General features: G+C 44.0%; 1 protein-coding gene across 1 annotated transcript in view; it reads right to left on the reverse strand.

The window, feature by feature from the left end:
- The window catches only part of LOC137359958 (collagen alpha-2(VIII) chain-like), a 41,498-nt gene extending 18,530 nt beyond the window's left edge, over window positions 1-22,968 (reverse strand). The window contains exon 1 of the mRNA XM_068025562.1: window positions 22,896-22,968. Coding sequence (XP_067881663.1) covers window positions 22,896-22,968 — 73 coding nt within the window. The remainder of the gene's footprint in view (window positions 1-22,895) is intronic.
- Between the last annotated feature and the right edge of the window lie 295 nt (window positions 22,969-23,263).

Here is a 23,263-nt window from a genome sequence, read left to right on the forward strand (position 1 = left end):
GACAGGTTGCAACTGAACAGTGCCAGGACAATAGCTTTGCAGGGTGATTTGCTTTTGCTATTGGGGAGGGGTCAGACTAACTTGGCAGAGATATGGGAACCAGGAGAAGGTAAGCATGCAGGTGCAACAGGCAGTAAAAAAGGCAAATGGTATGTTGGCCTTCATAGTGAGACAATTCGAGTACAGCAGCAGGGATGTCTTGCTGCAATTATACAGGGCCTTGGTGAGGCCACACCTGGAATAGTGTGTGCAGTTTTGGTCTCCTTATCTGAGGAAGGATGTTCTTGCTATAGAGTGCAGCGAAGGGTCACCAGACTGATTCCTGGGATGGCGGGTCTGACGTATGAGGAGAGATTGAGTCGGTTAGGATTATATTCGCTGGAGTTCAGAAGAGTGAGGGGGATCTCATAGAAACCTATAAAATTCTAACAGGACTTGACAGGGTAGATGCAGGAAGGATGTTCCCGATGGTGGGGGAGTCCAGAACCAGGGGTCATAGTCTAAGGATATGGGGTAAACCTTTCAGGACTGAGATAAGGAGAAATTTCTTCACCCAGAGAGTGGTGAGCCTGTGGAATTCGCTACCACAGAAAGCAGTTGAGGCCAAAACATTGTATGTTTTCAAGAAGGAGTTAGATATAGCTCTTGGGTCTAAAGGGATCAAAGGGTATGGGGTGAAAGCAGGAACAGGTTACTGAGTTAAATGATCAGCCGTGATCATAATGAATGGTGGAGCAGGCTCGAAGGGCCGAATGGCCTACTCCTGCTCCTATTTTCTATGTTTCTATGTTTCTAGAAGATAATAGCGAGGAAAAACAAGGTGCACAGAGAATTGGGAGAGACAGATAGCACTAGAGTAGGAAATAGTAAGGTATGGGGTGGGGTCAGAGTAAGAGAGAATTAAATAATGTCCAAATTAAGTTTAATGTGCATGTATGTAAATGCGTGGAGTGTAGTAAATAAGGTTGGTGAGCTGCAGGCACAGATAGCCACATGGAATATGATGTTGTGACAATAACGAGGACCTAGTTCAGAAAAGTGCAGGACTGGGTACTAAATATTTCTGGATACAAGGTGTCCAGGAAATATACTATTATTGGCAATCCCTCACAGGTGAAGATGATTGTCTTCCATGAGTCCGAAGATGGCTGATGAGACCAATTAGGGATCCACAGACTTTATGGTGCATTTGCTGTCACGTGGGATGTCTGTTTGTGTATTATTAGTTAGGGTCATGTCTCGTTCTTTTTACTGCTCTTGATTTTCCTCTTCATTTTGTCATTATTGGGTCTCAAAATGCTAGGATCCTTCCCATAGACTCTGCCCCAATCTGGTTCGGTCCGGGGTGATGGTCTCCCAGAAGTTGATGTTAATGTTGCATTTCTTCATATTGGCTTTCAGCACATCGTTGAAGTGCTTCTTTTGTTCCCCTCTGGTGCATCTGCCCTGACTGAGATGGGAGAAGAAGACCTGCTTTGGAAGCCTGGTATCTGACATCCGAACTACCTAACCAACCCAAGCTGAAGGTGAATAATCATTGCTTCGACGCTTGTGGTACCTGCTTGTGAGAGGACACTGAATTTGGTGTGCCTGTCCTCCCACTTGATATGTAGGATCGTCTGCAGGCAGCACTGATGATATGACTCCAGTGCTTTGAGGTGCCTCCTGTCCATTGTCCATGTTTCAGCTCCGTACTGTAAGGTAGGGATCACGACCGCATGGGAGACCATGAGCTTGGTTTCATTTTTGATGTTGTGATCTTCAAACACTCACTTCCTCAGTTGGCCAAAGGCTACATTAGCAGATTGCAGGTGATGTTGGATTTCTTCGTCAATGTCAGCCTTCTGTGAAAGATAACTTCCAAGGTACTGGAAGTGTTCCACATTTTCCAGGCATTCATCATGAATCCTAATCAATGGGGCCAGGGCATATGCATTTGAAGCTTGCTGATGGAGGACTTTAGTCTTCCAAATTTTGAGTGTAAGTTCCATCTTCTCCTATACCTCAGTAAATATGTTGACGATTCTCAGTTTCCAACACAGTATTTAAAGCAGCATGATCATCTTCCAAAACTCTATAGATTATGGAGCAGTTCCTGCAGATTGGAAGGTCGCAAATATCACCCCACTATTTAAGAAGGGAGGGAGAGAGAAAATAGCGAATTACAGACCTGTTAGTTTTACATCAGACATCAGGAAAATGCTAGAATCTATTCCATAGGAAGTTATCATGAAGACCCCCCACCTGCCAAGAATGAGGCATATTAATTTCATCATTTGAACATTAATTTTAAACTGTTGCTGGAGTGAAGAAGTGACTTGTTTAAAGAGATCACCAGACATTTGTCTGGAGGACATTTGCATACTAAGAGACATTGCTTGGAGAGACAAATCAACTACTCCCTGGTCCAATTAACCCAAATGTATTTTGATCACCAGGCATTGATGGTGGAAGAAAGCTTGCTTTCCAGTGTCTGCTAAGATGGAGTATCCACAAACACAGGAGTGGTTAAACCAGTTCGTCACATGACTAACCTACTGACCAACTTGGAGTTTTGAATTGTGCACACAGGACAGTTTTGAAACAGACTGCAGATTGTAACTGAACCTGGAACAAGAGAACCTCTGTCCTGGCTGGCTCTCTCTCACTTTCTCTCAAATCTCCAGACCCACTAAAGTCGCTTAAACCTCAAGAGAGAAAAGACTCCTACATCGAAACAAATTAAAGTGTGCACTGGGCCCCAACAAACAGCAAGACTTACCAGCAACCAAAGACTCCACATTGAACTCAAGGGACTGTAAATACACACACGCCTCAAACTGTTCCCCTTTATTCTTTCCACTTTTTCTGTCTCGATCTGCATTTGTGTTTATAGTGTATGCATTCTAGTGTGGTTGCGTCGCGTATTCATAGTCGTTAACCAGATTTGAGATTAATAAAGGTTATAAAGGTTATTATTAAGGTTAATAAACTTCCACCTTTCTTGTCTAAATCTAAGAAAACCTGTCTGATTGATTTCTTTGCCTTGCAATTGGAAAGCCGTGAACAAGATTTCACTGAGGGGGAGCTAAAACCATGGTGTTTTAAAATTAAACCCTGTTACTGTTTAACCAGGCAAAGGCTGAGAGGGAATCCCTAGACCCCTTTCTCACCTGGTCATAACAATGTGATAAATGGACACTTGGATAATAATGATCTGATTGGGCATAGTCAACATGGATTTATGAATGGGAAATCATATTTGACGAACCTATTGGAGTTTTTTGAGGATGTTACTAACAGATTTGATAAAGGGGAGTTGGTGGATGTGGTATACTTGGATTTTCAAAAGGCCTTTGATAAAGTCCCCCACAGGAGGTTGATTAGCAAAATTAATGCACATGGGATAGGAGGTAATATACTGGCATGCATTAAGGATTGGTTAACAGGCAGAACACAAAAAAGTAGGAATAAATGGGTCATTCTTGTGTTGGCAGGCTGTGACCAGTGGGGTACTGCAGGGATCAGTGCTTGGGCCCCAGCTGTTCACAATATATATCAATGATTTGGATGTGGGGACCAAATGTAGTATTTCCAAGTTTGCAGATAACACAAAACTAGGTGGGAATGTGTGTTGTGAGGAAGATGCAAAGTGGCTTCAAGGGGATTTGGACAGAGTTAGTGAGTGGGCAAGAACATGGCAGATGGAATATAATGTGGAAAAATGTGAGGTTATTCACTTTGGTACAAGGAACATATGTGCAGAATATTTCTTTAAATGGTGAGAGATTAGAAAGTGTAGATGTACAAAGGGACCTGGGTGTCCTTGTCAATAAGTCACTAAAAGCTAACATGCAGGTGCAGCAAACAATTAGGAAGGCGAATGGTATGTTAGCTTTTATCGCTGAAGGAGTTGAGCACAGGAGTAGTGAAGTCTTGCTTCAATTGTATAGAACCTTGGTTAGACCGCACCTGGAATACTGTGTGCAGTTTTGGTCCCCTTACCTTAGGAAGGACATTATTGCCATAGAGGGAGTGCAACAAAGGTTCACCAGACTTGTTCCCAGGATGGCGGGACTGTCCTGTGAAGAGAGGTTGGGGAAACTGGGCCTGTATTCTCCAGAGTTTCAAAGAATGAGAAGTGATCTCATTGAAACCTACAAAATGCTTAAATGGATAGACAGGGTAGATGCAGCTAAGATGTTTCCCCTGGTTGGGGAGTCGAGAACCAGGGGACACAATTTCAAAATAAGGGGGAAGCCACTTAGGACAGAGATGAGGAGAAATTTCTTTACTCAGAGGGTTGTGAATCTTTGGAATGCTCTACCCAGCGGGCTGTGGAAGCTCAGTTATTGAGAAAGTTTAAAGCAGATATTGACAGATTTCTAAATACAAATGGCATAAGAGGATATGAGGATAGTACAAAGAACAAAAGAACAAAGAACAGTATAGCACAGGAACAGGCCATTCGCCACTCCAAGCCTGTGCCGATCTTGATGCCTGCCTAAACTAAACCCTTCTGCACTTCCGGGGAGCGTATCCCTCTATTCCCATCCTATTCATGTATTTGTCAAGATGCCTCTGAAAATTCTCTATGGTACCTGCTTCCACCACCTCCCCCGGCAACAAGTTCCAGGCACTCACCACCCTCTGTGTAAAGAACTTGCCTCGTACATCCCCTCTAAACTTTGCCCCTCTCACCTTAAACCTATGTCCCCCAGTAACTGACTCTTCCACCCTGGGAAAAAGCTTCTGACTATCCACTCTGTCCATGCCGCTTATAACTTTGTAACCCTCTATCATGTCGCCCCTCCACCTCCGTCGTTCCAGTGAAAACAATCCGAGTTTATCCAACCTCTCCTCATAGCTAATGCCCTCCAGACCAGGCAACATCCTGGTAAACCTCTTCTGTACCGTCTCCAAAGCCTCCACGTCCTTCTGGTAGTGTGGTGACCAGAATTGCATGCAATATTCTAAGTGTGGCCAAACTAAAGTTCTGTATAGCTGCAGCATGACTTGCCTATTTTTATACTCTATGCCCCGACCGATGAAGGCAAACATGCTGTATGCCTTCTTGACTACCTTATCCACCTGCGTTGCCACTTTCAGTGACCTGTGGACCTGTACGCCCAGATCTCTCTGCCTGTCAATACTCCTAAGGGTTCTGCCATTTACTGTATACTTCCCACCCGCATTGGACCTTCCAAAATGCATTACCTCACATTTGTCCGGATTAAACTTCATCTGCCATTTCTCTGCCCAAGTCTCCAACCGATCAATATCCTGCTGTCTCCTTTGACAATCCTCATCACTGTCCGCAACTCCACCAACCTTTGTGTCGTCCGCAAACTTTCTAATCAGACCAGCTACATTTTCCTCCAAATCATTTATATATACTACAAAGAGCAAAGGAACCAGCACTGATCCCTGCGGAACACCACTAGTCACATCCCTCCATTCAGAAAAGCACCCTTCCACTGCGACCCTCTGTCTTCTATGACTGAGCCAGTTCTGTATCCATCTTGCCAGCTCCCCTCTCATCCCATGTGACTTCACCTTTTGTATCAGTCTGCCATGAGGGACCTTGTCAAAAGCTTTACTGAAGTCCATATAGATAACATCCACTGCCCTTCCTTCATCAATCATCTTTGTCACTTCCTCAAAAAACTCAATCGAATTAGTGAGACATGACCTCCCCTTCACAAAACCATGCTGCCTCTCACTAATAAGTCCATTTGTTTCCAAATGGGAGTAAATCCTGTCCCGAAGAATCCTCTCTAATAATTTCCCTAACACTGACGTAAGGCTCACCGGCCTATAATTTCCTGGATTATCCTTGCTACCCTTCTTAATCAAAGGAACAAAATTGGCTATTCTCCAGTCCTCTGTGGGACCTCACCTGTAGCCAATGAGGATGCAAAGATTTCTGTCAAGGCCCCAGCAATTTCTTCCGAAGAAGGGTCACTGACCCGAAACGTTAACTCTGCTTCTCTTTTCACAGATGCTGCCAGACCTGCTGAGTGGTTCCAGCATTTCTTGTTTTTATTTCAGATTTCCAGCATCCGCAGTATTTTGCTTTTATCCCAGCAATTTCTTCTCTTGACTCCCTCAGTATTCTGGGGTAGATCCCATCAGGCCCTGGGGACTTATCTACCTTAATGCTTTGCAAAACACCCAACACCTCCTCCTTTTTGATAATGAGATGACTGAGACTATCTACACTCCCTTCCCTAGACTCATCATCCACCAAGTCCTTCTCCTTGGTGAATACTGATGCAAAGTACTCATTTAGTACCTCGCCCATTTCCTCTGGCTCCACACATAGATTCCCTTCTCTGTCCTTGAGTGGGCCAACCCTTTCCCTGGTTACCCTCTTGCTCTTTATATACGCATAAAAAGCCTTGGGATTTTCCTTAATCCTGTTTGCCAATGACTTCTCATAACCCCTTTTAGCCCTCCTGACTCCTTGCTTAAGTTCCTTCCTACTGTCTTTATATTCCTCAAGGGATTCGTCTGTTCCTAGCCTTCCAGCCCTTACGAATGCTTCCTTTTTCTTTTTGATGAGGCTCACAATATCCCGCGTTATCCAAGGTTCCCGAAACTTGCCAAACTTATCCTTCTTCCTCACAGGAACATGCTGGTCCTGGATTCTAATCAACTGACGTTTGCAAGACTCCCACATGTCAGATGTTGATTTACCCTCAAACAGCCGCCCCCAATCTAAATTCTTCAGTTCCTGCCTAATACTGTTAGAATTAGCCTTCCCCCAATTTAGCACGTTCACCCGAGAACTACTCTTATCCTTATCCACAAATACCTTAAAACTTATGGAATTATGGTCACTGTTCCCGAAATGTTCCTCTACTGAAACTTCGACCACCTGGCCGAGCTCATTCCCCAAATTCAGGTCCAGTACGGCCCCATTCCTAGTTGGACTATCTATGTATCGTTAGGGCGGCGCAGTGGTTAGCACCGCAGCCTCACAGCTCCAGCGACCCGAGTTCAATTCTGGGTACTGCCTGTGTGGAGTTTGCAAGTTCTCCCTGTGTCTGCGTGGGTTTTCTCCGGGTGCTCCGGTTTCCTCCCACATGCCAAAGACTTGCAGGTTGATAGGTAAATTGACCATTTTAAATTGCTCCTAGTATAGGTAGGTGGTAGGGAAATATAGGGACAGGTGGGGATGTGGTAGGAATATGGGATTGGTGTAGGATTAGTATAAATGGGTGGTTGATGGTCGGCACAGACCCGGTGGGCCGAAGGGCCTGTTTCAGTGCTGTATAACTAAAAAAAAACTAAAACTAAGCCCTCCTGGATAGTGTGGGGAAAAAGGCATTGAAGTGGACGATCAGCCATGATCCTATTGAATGGCGGGGCTGGCTCAATGGGCTGAATGGCCTCCTCCTGCTCCTATGTTCCTATCAGCGTATTGAAGCTCAATTACTGAAATCAGGGTGGTCTTAGTTTTTGAGTTGTGTCGTCTGAGAATAAACAGTTTACTGTCCATTTGATAAATAAGCTGTGCTCCAGCAGGGAGCTTGTTTCTAGTCAGAAGGAGCATGGCAGCTGGGAAGATCGAAAAAAGAGTTGGGGGCAATGACACAATCCTGTTTGACTCCTGTCTTAACCTCAAAGAGGTCTGTAATGGATCTGTTGCTGAGGATCGCCACCCACATATCACCATGAAGCAGGCAAAGGATGGTGACGAATTTTGGAAGACATCCATACTTCAACAGAATCTTCCAGAGTACCTCATGATTTACAGAGTCAAAGGCCTTTGTCAAGTCAAAAAATGCTATGCAGAGAGGTTGATGTTGTTCGTGACATATTTCTTGCAGTTGGTGAACTGTGACTATCATGTCATTAGCGCCTCTTGATGGCCTAAACCCACTATTTAGCAAGTGTAATAAGCTCACTCTGTCTCACTCAGAGCAGCGATGTCGATGTCATATCGCCAGAGTTCTTGGATGATAAATGCAGTGCAATGCTCCGGGCGGGAGTTCACTCGTGAGGGTCCTGACGTTCCAAGTCCCAAACTTTACAATGTGTGTCTTTTGTGTGTTTCTACCACAGAAGATGATCCCTCTGGATGCACTATCGAGGGGGGAGAGGTGAGGCAGACTATGCTTAGGGCAACTTTTCTGGACCTCTCCCCAATAAGGGTGAGCAGAGTGGATCCTAAAGAATACTGCTCAGTTCCAGTTACAGCTGTGGAAAGGCATCCCTGCCTCATTCAAGTGCTAGACGACCATCTTGTAACTGCTGCCTCTGTACCAGATCATGACTAGAAGCTTCTAGACAACACAGCCCTACTCTCATCGCCATTTGCTGGTCATCAAAGGGCTTGGAGGATGTGATCGGAAAGGAAGGCACATGTGTATGACATCCTGAGCATGGAAAAACTGTTGCACACCAGCTGCCACACAAATCTTGACAGAACGACACCTTGATCCAATGGCAAGGAAACCAAGATGATTGGGGGCATTTTGTTCTGCTGCAGCTTTCGTCTGCCAGAACAGCCGTTGAGATATTCAGATGGCACATCTTCCTCTGACAGTTCTACTGTTGAGGACTTGTTTTCCAGAGCCCCGTCTGCTGAGTATTTCTAGGGTTTCTAACAGGCTTTCACGGTAACCGAAGCGGCCCAGGACATAAAGAGTCCCAACGTACTTCACCCTGTTTTGGGTGACCCTTTCTTACTCACTGCCCAGGTTCCACGATAAGGATAAGGGGGTGGACTTTGGAACCTAAGGAAAGATAAGGAATGAAAGAAAGGTGGAAGGGTAGCAGTATTGATGAAGGAGAACAGCACAGTGCTGGAGAGAGAGGATGTGCTACAGGGGTCAAGGACGGAATCTATTTGGTTAGAGCTAAGAAACAACAGAGCTACCATTACAATACTGGGTGTATTCAAAAGGCCACCATCTAGTGGGAAAGATATAAAGGAACATTTGCAGGGAAATTACAGACAGGTGCAAGAACTATAAAGTGGTTTTAATGGAGGACTAATTATCTTAATATAGACTGGGATAGAAGTAATAAAGGGCAGAGAAGGGGAAAAGTTTTTGAAGTGTTTTCAAGAGAATTTACTAGATTAGTATGTTTCTGGCCCAAGGAGGAAGGAGGCACTGCTGGATCTGGTTCTGGAGAATGAAGTGTGTCAAGTGGATCAAGCGTATGTAGGGGAATATTTAGGGGACAATGATCAGAGTATCATAAGTTTTAGGTTGGCTATGGAAAAGCACAACGAGCAATCCTGAGTATAAATAATTAACTGGGGGAGGTCCAACTTCAATGGGGTGAGAACATATCTGTTCCAGGTAAATTGGAATCAAAAATTGGCTGGCAAAACCATATAAAACAATGGGCTGCATTCAAAGAGGAGATAGTTTGGGTACAGTTGAGGTACATTCCCATGAGGAGGGAAAGGTAGGACAAACAAATCCAGAGCTCCTTGGATGACAACGGTGATAGGGAGTAAGATAAAGCAGAATAAGTTTGCATTTGACAGATGCCAGGTAGATAATACAATTGAGAACCAGGCTGAATATAGCAAGTTCAGAAGGAAAGTGAAAAAAGAAATAAGAAGCAAGGAAAGAGTATGAGAAGAGACTGGAAGCTAACATAAAAGGGAATCCAAAGGTTTCTGTGGGCATATAATTGGTAAAAGGGTGGTAAAAGGAGGAGTGGGGCTGATTAGGGACCATAAAGGGGATTTGTGCATGAAGGCAGGAGGCATGGCTGAGTACTTTGCATCTGTTTTTACCAAGGATGATCATGCTGCCCAATTCATAGTGAAACAGGAGATAGTTGAGACACTGGCTGGGTTAAAAATTGATAAAGAGGAGGCATTGTGTAGGCTGGCTGCGCTGAAAGTTGATTAGTTGCCAGAGCCAGGTGAGATGCATCCAAGGATGCTGAGAGAAATAAGGGTGGAAATTGCAGAGGCACTGGCCATAATCTTCCAAACCTCCTTAGATATGGGGGGTGGGGGGGGGGGGGGGGTGGTGCCAGAGGATTGGAGAATTGCAAATGTTGCACCTTTGTTCAAAAACGTGTGTAAAGATAAGTCCAGCAACTACAGGCCAGTCAATTTAACCTCGGTGGTGGGAAAGCTTTTAGAAACAATAATTCAGGACAAAATTAACAGTCATTTGGACAAATGTGGATTAATTAAGGAAAGCTAGCATGGATGTGTTAAGGGGAAATCATGTTTAACTAACTTGCTTAACTTTTTTGATGAGGTAAGGGAAAGGCTTGATGAGGGTCATCCGGTTGATGTAGTGTACATGGACTTCCAAAAGGCATTTGATAAAGTGCCACATAACAGGCTTGTCAGCAAATTTAAAGCCCATGGGACAGTGGCTGCATGGACGTGAAGTTGGCTGAGTGACAGGAAACAGACAGTCGTGGTGAACAGTTGTTTTTCAGACTGGAGGAAGGTATACAGTAGGGTCCTCCAGGGGTCGGCACTCAGACTACTGCTTTTTTTGATCTATATTAATGACTTAGACTTTGGTGTACAGGGCACAACTTAAAAATTTGTGGACGACACTAAACTTGGAAGTATTGTGAACTGTTAGAAGGATAGTGATAAACTTCAAGAGGTCATAGAATGGCTGGTGGAATGGATGGACAAATGGCAGAAGAAATTTAATGCAGAGAAGTGTGAAGTGATTCATTTTACTGGAAGAACAAGGAGAGGAAATATAAATTAAAGTGTACAATTCTAAAGGGGTTGCAAGAGCAGAGGGACTTGGTATATATGCACAAATCATTGCAGGTGGCAGGGCAGGTTGTGAAAGCAGTCAATAAAGCATATGGTATCCTGGGTTTTATAAATAGGGACATTGGGTACAAAAGCATATGTACATATGAAGATATGAATTAGAAGCAGGAGTAGGCCACTCAGCCCCTCGAGCCTGCTCCGCCATTCAACAAGATCATGGATGATCTGATTGTAACCTCAACTCCACATTCCCGTTACCCCCAATAACTTTTCACCCCTTTGCTTTTCAAGAATCTATCTACCTCTGACTTAAAAATATTTAAAGACTCTGCTTCTACTGCCTTTTGAAGAAGAGAGTTCCAAAGACTCACAACCCACTGAGAGAAACAATTTCTCCTCATCTTGTCTTAAATGGGCGACCTGTTATTTTTAAATGGTCACCCCTAGCTCTAGGTTCTCCCGCAAGAGGAAACATCATTTCCACATCCACCCTGTCAAGACCCCTCAGGATCTTATATGTTTCAATCAAGTCGCCTCTTACTCTTCTAAACTCCAACGGATACAAGCCTAGCCTGTCTAACCTGTCCTCATAAGACAACCTTCTCTAAACTGCTTCCAACACATTTATATCCTTCCTTAAAGGAGACCAATACTGTACACAATACTCCTGATGTGGTCTCACCAATGCCCTATATGACTGAAGCAAAACCTCCCTACTTTTGTATTCAATTCCCCTTGCAATAAATGATAACATTCCATTAGCTTTCCTAGTTACATTCTCTACCTGCATACTAACCTTTCATGATTCATGCACCAGGACACCCAGTTCCCTCTGCATCTCAGAGCTCTGCAATCTGTCACCATTTAGATAATATGCTTCTTTTTTATTCTTCCTGCCAAAATGGACAATTTCACATTTTCCCACATTATTCTCCATTTGCCAGAACTTTGCCCACTCACTTAACCTATCTATATCCCTGTGTATCCTCCTTATGTCCTCTTCGCCACTTACTTTCCTACCTATATTTGTGTCATCAGCAAATTTAGCAACCATACCTTCAGTCTCTTCGTCCAAGTCATTTATATAAATTGTAAAAAGTCGAGGCCCCAGCACTGATCCCTGTGGCACACCACTCGTTACATCTTGCCAACTAGAAAATAACCCATTTATGCCTACCCTCTGTTTCCTGTGAGCTAGCCAATCTTCTATCCATGCCAAAATGTTATTCCCTACACCATGAGCTTTTATTTTCCGCTATAACCTTTGATGTGGCACCTTATCAAAAGCCTTCTCTAAATCTAAGTACAGAACATCCACCAGTTCCCCTTTATCCACAGCACCCTGGCACCAGGCAGGCAACAGAGCCTTCTGGACTCACACTGTTTGATGCAGAGAACAGTGTCAATCCCCCTGACTATACTATCCCCTACAAACACTGTTTTCCTTTTTTGCTCCCCCCGCTTGAATGACTTCCTGTACAATGGTGCCATAGTCAATCTGTTCATCCACACTGCAGCCCTTGCTCTTGTCCATACAAGCTGCAAGAACCTCAAACTTGTTGCTTAATTGCAAGGGCTCAGACTCCTCCACTCCCACCTTCTTGATCTCCTTACCTGCCTGACTCGTAGTCACAACCTCCTATATCTGACCACTGACCAAAGCAAATGACCCTATCCTAAGGGGTGTGACTGCCTTCTCGTACAAAGTGACCAGGTAACTTTCCCCCTCCCTGATGCATCACAATGTCTGGAGTTTGGCCTCCAGCTCAATGACTCTGCACCGAAGCTCCTCAAGCTGCAGACACTTACTACAGATGTGGTTGCAATGGATTGGTATACAGGAGCTCCCAGACTACAGCTGTGACACATCACCTGTCCTGCAATCTTTATTGTGTTAATTTAATTACATTTATTTTTTCTTAATTATTTTATAGTTGCCCTCCTTACCGAACTCCCTCAATAACCAAACTCCCTTCTTCACAGTCTGTGCCTCCAGCAGCACTCAGTGCAGATGAAGGAGGTTATGCTGAATCTGTATAAAACCCTGGTTCTGCCTCAACTGGAGAATTGTGTCTATTTCTGGGCACCACACTTTAAGAAGGATGTGAACACATCAGAGAGGGTGCTGAAAAGATTCATAAGGGATGAGGAACTACAGTTACATGAATAGATTGGAGAAGCTGGGGCTTTTCTCCTTGGAGAAGAGAAAATTAAGAGATTTGATAGAGCTGTTCAAAATCATGGATAAATCTGGACAGAGTAGATTGGGAGAAACTGTTCCCGTTGGCAGAAAAATCCAGAACCAGAGGATGCCCATTTAAGGTGATTGTCAAAAGAAACAATGGCAACATGAGGAAAAATATATTTATGCAGTGCATAGTTAGGATCTGGAAGGCACTGCATGAGAGTGTGGTGGAGGCAGATTCAATCGTGTCTTTTAAGAGGAAATTGGATACTTGAAGTGAAAAAAAATTGCAGGGCGATGGGAAAAAGGTGAGATAGTGAGATTGGAGTTGCTCTTTCAGACAGCTGGCATGGACATGATGGGTTGAATGGCCTCCTTCTGTGATTCTGTGATTCTATAACCTTCTGTAAACTTCAGCTCATCAAAAACAATTCTGCTCGTATCCTATTCCACACCGAGTCCCGCTCACACAGTCTTTGTTGCCTTATGTTGACTTTCTTTCCCTCACCAGAACCAGTTTAAAGTTCTCATACTTGTTTTTAAATTTCTTCAAAGCCTTGCCCTCCCTATCTCTGTATCGTCCTCTGACAACCCCCTCCAAAAATATCTGATTGTAACCTCTTATAGATCCCCCCACCCCATTCCTATTGCCATCAATGCTTCAGCTATACAGGTGAGACCCATCTGGTAGTACTGTGTACATGTAAATGCGTTGGAAGCAGTTCAAAGAAGGTTTACTAGACTGATACCTGGAGTGGGCAGGCTATCTTATGAGGAAAGATTGGACAGGCTAGGCTTGTATCTGCTGGAATTTAGAAGAGTAAGAGGTGACTTGATTGAAACATATAAGATCCTGAGGGATCTTGACAGGGTGGATGTGGAGAGGATGTTTCCCCTTGTGGGAGAATCTAGATCCAGGGCGCACTGCTTAAAAATAAGAGGTCGCCCATTTAAGACATCATTAAAATAAAAGCAAAATAATGTAGATCCTCCAAAACTTAAATAAAAACAGGAAGTGGTGGAAATAGCATTTTCTGTTTTGATTAAATCATGCCTTATCTAACAATGTCTTCCCAGTGTTACAGCCTCTGGTCACTTTATCAGCCCCCTTCAATATGGCATCTCGTTCTGGCCACTGAGACACAAAGGGCATGATTAATCCCTTGCAGCTGTCATGAAAGAGCCATAAGGTTGATCTCCAATGCCAGAGGCATGGGTTGTGAAGAAGGACTGAAGAGACTTGCGCTTTTCAGCTTTGATAGGAAGTAATTACTATAAGGTGATTTGATTGTGGTATAAATGACAGAAATCATATGAGAAAAGTTGACCCAGAACTCTACCTCAAACTGGTCTTGGATAGTGGGGAAACAGGAATTAAGTTCAAAGTGGGCATGGACAAACTTCGGTCTGATATTTGGAAATTCTTTTTGATACCAGTGGTAATTAACATAACAAATCGACTTCTGGGTAGAACAGTTGAGGCATAAAGCTGGGATCATTGAAGAAATGGTTGGACTTAATGGCTTAACTAAGAAATAGACCTCTTTTGAATTTGCCCTGTGAACTTAGAAAATGATTCTCATTTATAATGGAAACCTTCCCCCAGTGGGAGCAGCCATGTTGGAACTTTATTTACACCTCCTAACAGAGTAGGCAGTAGAGAGGCAGAATACAAAAGATATTACAATACAATAAGCCAATTTAATACAGTATACTACAGTGAGGGGCTGGGGGTGGTGTAACAGTGGGGGCCATGGCAACATTATACATTATATCTTTCTTTGGATTATTTTGGGCCTTTTGAATGATGTGCACCTACACAATCATGTGATACATTTTTCAATCATATGGTAAGTAGTTCTTACTATTTCCTATTCATAAAACATAAGAATATTAAAAAAGATTACCAGACAGAGAAAAGAACTAAAGAAAAAGGCTAAAACTGGAGAGAGGCAGGAAGATTTTGTTCAAGTAAACATGGAAACATTGGAACAATAAGTAGTACCAATTGTTTACCAGCAGATGATGCTGTTGTGTTTAATTAAAAATCAATTGATAGATTTGTTTCATGTGCACAATTAGATTTCTCTGCCTGAAAGAGACTGAAAATTGTTTTGATTTTTGCTGATTCCCACAAATTACTGTCCATTCTGCTTTGAATGGACCATGTGGTTTTGTTTCTAATTGCACTCACCCAAGTATGTGCTGCTTTTTTTAGCCATAACTTGTCATGTTAAATGGAAAATGTTCCTAGTCATGCGCCAGGCATACTAGATCAACAGGGCACAACAAATGCAGGAAGATTGGACAGGTTGGTGCTCATCCAATTATTCACTCTGCTCAGGCAATCTAGTATACTTAGGTGCAGGAACAAGTAAATGCTTCTCACATACGTTAGTGGAATTATGGCTCTTCATAGTGTTCTGATGCATGACGCTGGGTCATACTGTTGCAAAACTAATCTGTTCTTGAATAAAATGTTATACTACGGAATCCTAGGTTTAAACTTTCTGGGCTGAATTTTACTGTCCCCTCGATGCCGCTGGTCGCAGCATAGGGGCTGGTAAAGTCCTGCGGGGAGAAGCCCGCCTCGACCCATGACATCGAGAAGGGCTCGCCAGAAATTACCGGCGGCAGGGGCACCTTGGTGCGGCGCACCCATCCCCCGCCACATGGCGGCGGCACCCCAAATACAATATGTTAAACGGTCCTTACCTCTGCGGATTATGCAGCCCGCCGCCTCTCCATTGACACTTCCTGATTTTTAACTGAATGGGTGATCGTCACGTGCCATCCCCTTCACGAATTGAAAAGCTGCCGGGTCCACAGAGGCAGAAGGTTTCGCGGCAGAAGGTTAGTTCCTTTTCAGGGGTCTCACTCTGCATTCATAAAGGGGGGGGGATTACTGGGATCCCACTCACTCTGCATTCTGGAAAGGAGGAGGGAGGGGGGAATACACAGGGGTCTCACTCTGCATTCATAAAGGGAGGAGGGAGGGGGGATAGACAGGGGTCCCACTCTGCATTCTTAAAGGGAGGGGGGCGCAATACAGAGGTTTCATTCTGCATTCTTAAAGGGAGGGGCTCTGGGATTAATGGAGGGAAATCTCTGCTGGCATGAAGGGAGGTACTGTGTACCCTCCCTCCGTTAACAGTGTACGCTCTGTGTTTGGTTGTGTTTGTGAAGGAGCAATGGGCACCCTGTGTGTGGGGAGGGTGCCAGAAAGGGCAGGAACATTAAGGTGTTATGAATGGTGGGGGCAATTGATTCAGCTGGTAGGATCTTGATGTGGTCATGCTGTGTCACTCTGAGTGTTTGCCAAGATGGGCAATGCCATGGCATGCCATATAGTTGATCCAGGAAAGCAGCTGATGTGCCCGTCAACACCAATCCCTGCCCTGTTAGGAAACTTTGAATAAGTGAAGGGTTCAACTTGATTTATCACATGGAAATGGGTATGGCTCATCCTACATTGTGTGATCCTCTGCTCCTGAGGATCCATGTGCGCCACAGGCAAAATCAACAGGCAAGTGCGATCCACGTAGAGGCCCCCGGTCGTGAGCAGCCACTCCCAAGGGGAGCTCGCCATTACATTTGTCGTGCATCTACAGGCCCCACATGACATGTCATTGGATGTCAGAGCACCAGTGTCAGAGGAGATTGCACATAGAAAGGATGGTGACACATCTCTGTGCCCTGCTCAAAGGTGACCTGCTGCCCATGGGCTCAGGTGGACATCCCATGACTTTGAGGCCCACCAGAGATCTTCCTGGGGTCACACAGTCAGCAGTGCGCCACTGCATCAGGGAGGTCACCAATGTCCTGCACCGGAGGGCCAGTGAGGATGTCTGCTTCAGGACGGACTCTCACAGCCAGGCCCAGAGGGCCATTGGTTCTGGCACCATTGCCATAGAACCATAGGTTGTAATGTTCATAGACTGCACTCATGTGGCCATCAGGCCTACTGTCAGGCTACCAATTGCAGACATCACCATTAAAGGAGCCCTCTCAATCTAGGTGAAGCTGGTATGTGAACACCGCAGATGCTTGCTGTGAATGTGTGACCGCTTCTCAGGCAGCTGCCATGACACCTGGGTCTTGCACCAGTCCTGGCCGCCACCGCTGTTCAGATTTCCAGCATCTGCAGTATTTTGCTTTTATTTTAGTGTTTAATTCACTGCCACTTCTCTTCCAGGAATGCCTACCTTGAAGAAGTTCTGCTCTTCCCTCCGACGGGATTTTCGTTTGTCTCTTTTATCTTGTTCACCTTCATTGCTTTCTATTTCCCTCCTGGTGTTTGATAAATTGTCTACATATTGTTTGCCTTTGCTCCGTGACCTCTTGGTCAGCTATGTGGCCTTGTCCAATCTACACCTTCTCCTTTGTTATCTCTTGCCCCACCCCCGGCTCACTTGCCTATAACCTTTGACATTTCTAATATTTGCTAGTTCTGAAGAAGGGTCACTGACCCGAAACGTTAACTCTGCTTCTCTTTCTGCAGATGCTGCCAGACCTGCTGAGTGATTCCAGCATTTCTTGTTTTTATTACCGTTGTTGACTGAACTGGCTCAGATGGAGGGATGGCTTCTTGGAGATAAGGACTATCCTTTGCAGACATGGCTCCCGACACTGGTGAGAGATCCCACCACTGCTAAAGAGGAGAGATACACCAGCCACTGAGCTACATGAGCCACCATTGAGCAGAAGATCAGCATGCTGATCTCACTGTCAGGCTACCAATTGCAGACATCACCATTAAAGGAGCCCTCTCAATCTAGGTGAAGCTGGTATGTGAACACCGCAGATGCTTGCTGCAAATGTGTGACCGCTTCTCAGGCAGCTGCCATGACACCTGGGATCTCACTATGGAGGATGAGCCAAACTTATTTGCATGTGATAAATAAAGTTGAACCCTTCATGTATTCGAAGGTTCCTAACAGGGCATGGATTGGTGTTGACGGGTACATCAGCTGCTTTCCTGGATCAACTACATGGTGTGCCATACGCTTCCAATGCCTGTATGGATAGGGTGATGCCCTGTGCTACAGGCTGAAAAGGTCGGCTCCTTTCTTTTGACGAAGAGTCACTGACCTGAAACGTTAACTCTGCTTCTCTCTCCACAGATGCTGCCAGACCTGCTGAGTATTTCCAGCATTTCTTGTTTTTATATCAGCTCCTTTTCTTTGCTGCTCTGCACAACTATGCACCCAATAGGGGCTACGCCTGGCATGATGATGAGAGACATCAACAGGACTATGAGGACGCTGAGAACCCACAACATGAAAGATGCATGGGAGGGCAGATGGCACCCAGGCTCTGCATGCAAGGTTAGCAGTGAGCTAGGGATGTATGGCAGTGGCTTATCAGACTAAGGCTGGCTGCTCCATAGGAACCGACATGAGCTCTGCAAGCCACATATCACCCTCACTCACCTGCTGTGCACCAGTCCACATCTGCAGCATCCCTGTGTAAACCATTAGAGGCAGCAGCTGACTGAGCCAATGTCCATGTCACTGAGTCTGTGGAGACGCTCATGAGTAATGGTGGCATAGCAATGATGTTATTGCATACGTTGGTTCCCCTGAGGGCCAACGGTGCAAAGGGATGTGACATTGGTGCTACATGCTGGCACACATCATTTGCACAGAGAAAAGAACACATATGTTGATGAGGAACATTTAGTGAAAGACGTATTTACATTGCTGTGACACCCATGCATTCCCATTTGTGTCAGTGTGTTCTCTGTAAACCGCTGAGTTTAAAGGGCGCCGCCACAGAGCGCACAGGCCCATTTTGGGCCTCTTCCTGGCCCAGCTCCTCTTCTTGTGAGGTTAACCTGCAGGAAAATCACAACAGCTTCTCCACACAAGCCTCTGATTAAAGTAGCAGTCAATGCCTGCTGACGTAATCAGAGTCTGATCAACTTATTTAAAGAATGAGGCTGACGGCTTCTAGTGGGTGTTACAATCCCTGCTCAAAGGAGCAGGTTAAAATCAGAACCTGCAGGAAGGGAGCAGGACCTTGGCAAGTGGGTCCAATGGGTGATGATTTTAGCTGCCTACATGCCTGGTTTCTGCCAGGCAGGTAGCATTAAAATCACCCTTTTACTGTTCCAATAAAACAAAGTTTAATTTTCTTATATATGAAGTTAGATGTATTCTTCATTTGCTTTGATACAGAATGGACAATGCAAGGTTCAGCATCAACTACAAAATGTATACCATGTTTGCCTTGTAAACTGTGGTTGGCATAGTGGCAGGAGATTGTATGTAAGAGCTGAACAAGCTATTTTGTCCCATGTGTGTATCAGGACTTGGTACAATAGAGTGGCAAGACACAATTCCCACACATTAACTACCCAACCTTAAGAAAATTGCCTTGGAAAGATTTTGGGCAGTGTCTGAAAGAAAGGAATTCAAAAAGTAAAATTCTATGCTTCCACTTTTCCAATTTTTTTCTGGTCTATTTTTCTCAGCCAAGTATTCTCCTTCCCCTGAAGGCATTGACCCTTTAATTGGGAATGATTTCATGCAGATGCCTTATATCTCACCCAAGTAAACACCAATCACTTGTGCATTTTGACATTGAGTGCCAGCTGGCTATTTGACCACATCCAAGGCCAACATATAATTCCTGAGGTTCAGTGCCTAAAACTGAACACAGTACTCCAATCACTAATATATATGGTGAAAAGCTAAAACACCAGTTTTGATCCTTGGAGAACACCATTTGTCACATCCTGTCAATCAAAGAATATTGGCATATGCCTGCTCTCTGTCTCCTAACTCCCAACGAATTATCAACCTATGTCACAAGGTCACTCCCGAATTCTGTTATTTTCACTAATAATCTGCAAAAATTTACTTGTAATTCATAGTATTTCCCCTGATATTTGTTAGATACAGAAATAGTTATTAGTAACATGAAATTTACAAAGTCACTTATTCACATTGGAATACCAAAAACCTAAATTTCTTCAGTACACAGTTTATCTCTGGAATTTACATTGCAGCTATCAGTGCAATACAAGTCAATTACAGAATCAATACTACCCTGGAAAAATCTAAATTAACACTGTCTGGCTAAATGCCAACTTGTATATTGAGACTGGAAAGCGAGTAGCCATACTTTCAAAATCTTTAAAAAATTTTAAAGAACAATATGATTATTAAGTGTTCAAAGGAGCCCCTAAGTAGTTTTTAAAACAATGTTAACACCCAAAGCCTTTGACCTCGTCAGCAGACGTGGTCTCTTCAGACTACTAGAAAAGATCGGATGTCCACCAAAGCTACTAAGTATCATCACCTCATTCCATGACAATATGAAAGGCACAATTCAACATGGTGGCTCCTCATCAGAGCCCTTTCCTATCCTGAGTGGTGTGAAACAGGGCTGTGTTCTCGCACCCACACTTTTTGGGATTTTCTTCTCCCTGCTGCTTTCACATGCGTTCAAGTCCTCTGAAGAAGGAATTTTCCTCCACACAAGATCAGGGGGCAGGTTGTTCAACCTTGCCCGTCTAAGAGGAAAGTCCAAAGTACGGAAAGTCCTCATCAGGGAACTCCTCTTTGCTGACGATGCTGCTTTAACATCTCACACTGAAGAGTGCCTGCAGAGTCTCATCGACAGGTTTGTGGCTGCCTGCAATTAATTTGGCCTAACCATCAGCCTCAAGAAAACGAACATCATGGGACAGGACGTCAGAAATGCTCCATCCATCAATATTGGCGACCACGCTCTGGAAGTGGTTCAAGAGTTCACCTACCTAGGCTCAACTATCACCAGTAACCTGTCTCTCGATGCAGAAATCAACAAGCGCATGGGTAAGGCTTCCACTGCTATGTCCAGACTGGCCAAGAGAGTGTGGGAAAATGGCGCACTGACACGGAACACAAAAGTCCGAGTGTATCAGGCCTGTGTCCTCAGTACCTTGCTCTATGGCAGCGAGGCCTGGACAACATACGTCAGCCAAGAGCGACGTCTCAATTCATTCCATCTTCGCTGCCTCCGGAAAATACTTGGCATCAGGTGGCAGGACCGTATCTCCAACACAGACGTCCTCGAGGCGGCCAACACCCCCAGCTTGTACACACTACTGAGTCAGCGGCGCTTGAGATGGCTTGGCCATGTGAGCCGCATGGAAGATGGCAGGATCCCCAAAGACACATTGTACAGCGAGCTCGCCACTGGTAACAGACGCACCGGCCATCCATGTCTCCGCTTTAAAGACGTCTGCAAACGCGACATGAAATCCTGTGACATTGATCACAAGTAGTGGAAGTCAGTTGCCAGCGTTCGCCAGAGCTGACGGGCAGCCATAAAAACAGGGCTAAAGTGTGGCGAGTCGAAGAGACTTAGTAGTTGGCAGGAAAAAAGACTGAAGCGCAAGGGGAGAGCCAACTGTGCAACAGCCCCGACAAACAAATTTCTCTGCAGCACCTGTGGAAGAGCCTGTCACTCCAGAATTGGCCTTTATAGCCACTCCAGGCGCTGCTTCACAAACCAATGACCACCTCCAGGCGCTTATCCATTGTCTCTCAAGATAAGGAGGCCCAAAAGAAAGAAAAAAAAACACCCTGGAAAAATCTAAATTAACACTGTCTGGCTGAATGCCAACTTGTATATTGAGACCGGAAAGCGAGTAGCCATACTTTCAAAATCTTAAAAAAATTATAAAGAACAATATGATTATTAAGTGTTCAAGGGAGCCCCTAAGTAGCTTTTAAAACAATGTTAACACCCACAATAGAGTCATATTCTATGTGGTGTCAAAGCCAAGCAAAGGAATACACCTTTCCCCCTGGGGATTTTCACACTGCTGCCCCCTAGAATCAGTTTGGTGCCTGGGTCTGGAGTCACACTGTTAATTTTACATTACTGTAAAGCAGAAATGTTGTTCATTTCATGGGCAGAATTGGCAGCTAGTTGGAATAGAATGGAGAGGCAAAGTGACCGCAAAGTAAAGATAAACCAGAACAAAGCTGTCTTCTCTCCAGAGCAAGGGTTGGGATGATGGAGAAGATAAACATAACACAAAGTAAATAACAAAAGGAAGCAAGGGGGTAATACACAGATTATAGAGACAAATAAAGATCCGATTTCCTGGGCCTGTAATGCACAGGCAATGCTGAATCACATAGCAGCAGCAAATATTAGAAAACCAGGCAGTTTGATGCACATGTTTTGAAAGGAACCTGCCCGATTTTCCTCCAGCGGGATCTAGTGTGTCTGTGTACAGACCCAGGAAAATCCCGATTACTTTTAAAAAGCAAATGTTTAAATATCACCATTAACAGAAAAAGGAAATTGTTTCTTCAGAATCAAAAAGCAGAATATAAAAGCAGATGATGTTTATTTTACCTCTAAGATGTGGTTCTAAAATAATCTCAGTTCCATGATACCATTCCTTTCCTTCACCTTTTGTATTTTGTTTTGTACATCTCTCTTGACTTTATTAGTCTGTCTTTTATTTATGTCTTACTGATTATCTCACTATTCTTCTCAGCTCTATATTTTCCACTTTCTTTATTAGAATTTTTCAATCCCAGTCCCTTGTGAAATTGTAATGTGCCCACATCAAAGATTTTAGAATTGGATTATTATTGTGGTACAGCCAACTGATGCCTACCATCAGGGAAGCCCAGTTTTTCATAATAACATTGCTCTTTTAGAAACATATTTTCTCACATAAGCAGTTCGTTGAAATTGAGATTGACATTGTAGAAAATGATTACTTGGCTATCAGTTTGTAATGAATTAAACAGCAAATGCCTCTAAATAATTTCTCCTCACTACTGTTCCATCTACCTTTTAACTTTGAGGCATGCAATTCCGCAAACATTTCCTTGTTCCCAGAATAGATATACCAAAGAAACAATAGATATATTTTGTTTCTGTTCTATTCTGTTTTCTCGTATTATTTCCATATAATTTCACAGCAATTTCAAGATAAGAAAATCATCAAAACCTCACGAGTTGCATGAGTATTTTGGAACAATGACATACCGCAATAATTTGTTCCAGAGATGATATTCACAGAAAGCAACAGTAGAAGTGAGCTGATTTCTCTTCGTGCCATGTTTACAGGATCACCTTTTTGAAGGATTAATAGACATTGTCACAATGCACTTTAAAAAAAAATACTTTCAACAAAAAATGGGTACTGGTCAAATATACCAAAAATTGCACAAGTATAAGGCTGTAAGAAAGTAAAATGGAATCCTAGGACAGTAATACCTGTGTCAGAATGAAAAACGACTTCCCACCTCAGGGTAGAGGACCATACATATCACATACGGGAGGATTGTTGTGTCTGATGGAGTGGCAGATTAGTGTATTTATACACAGCTTATTCAACAAGTAATTTAACAAGT

Source organism: Heterodontus francisci, chromosome 3, assembly GCF_036365525.1.
Source record: "Heterodontus francisci isolate sHetFra1 chromosome 3, sHetFra1.hap1, whole genome shotgun sequence".
In the NCBI taxonomy this organism is placed as follows: domain Eukaryota; kingdom Metazoa; phylum Chordata; class Chondrichthyes; order Heterodontiformes; family Heterodontidae; genus Heterodontus; species Heterodontus francisci.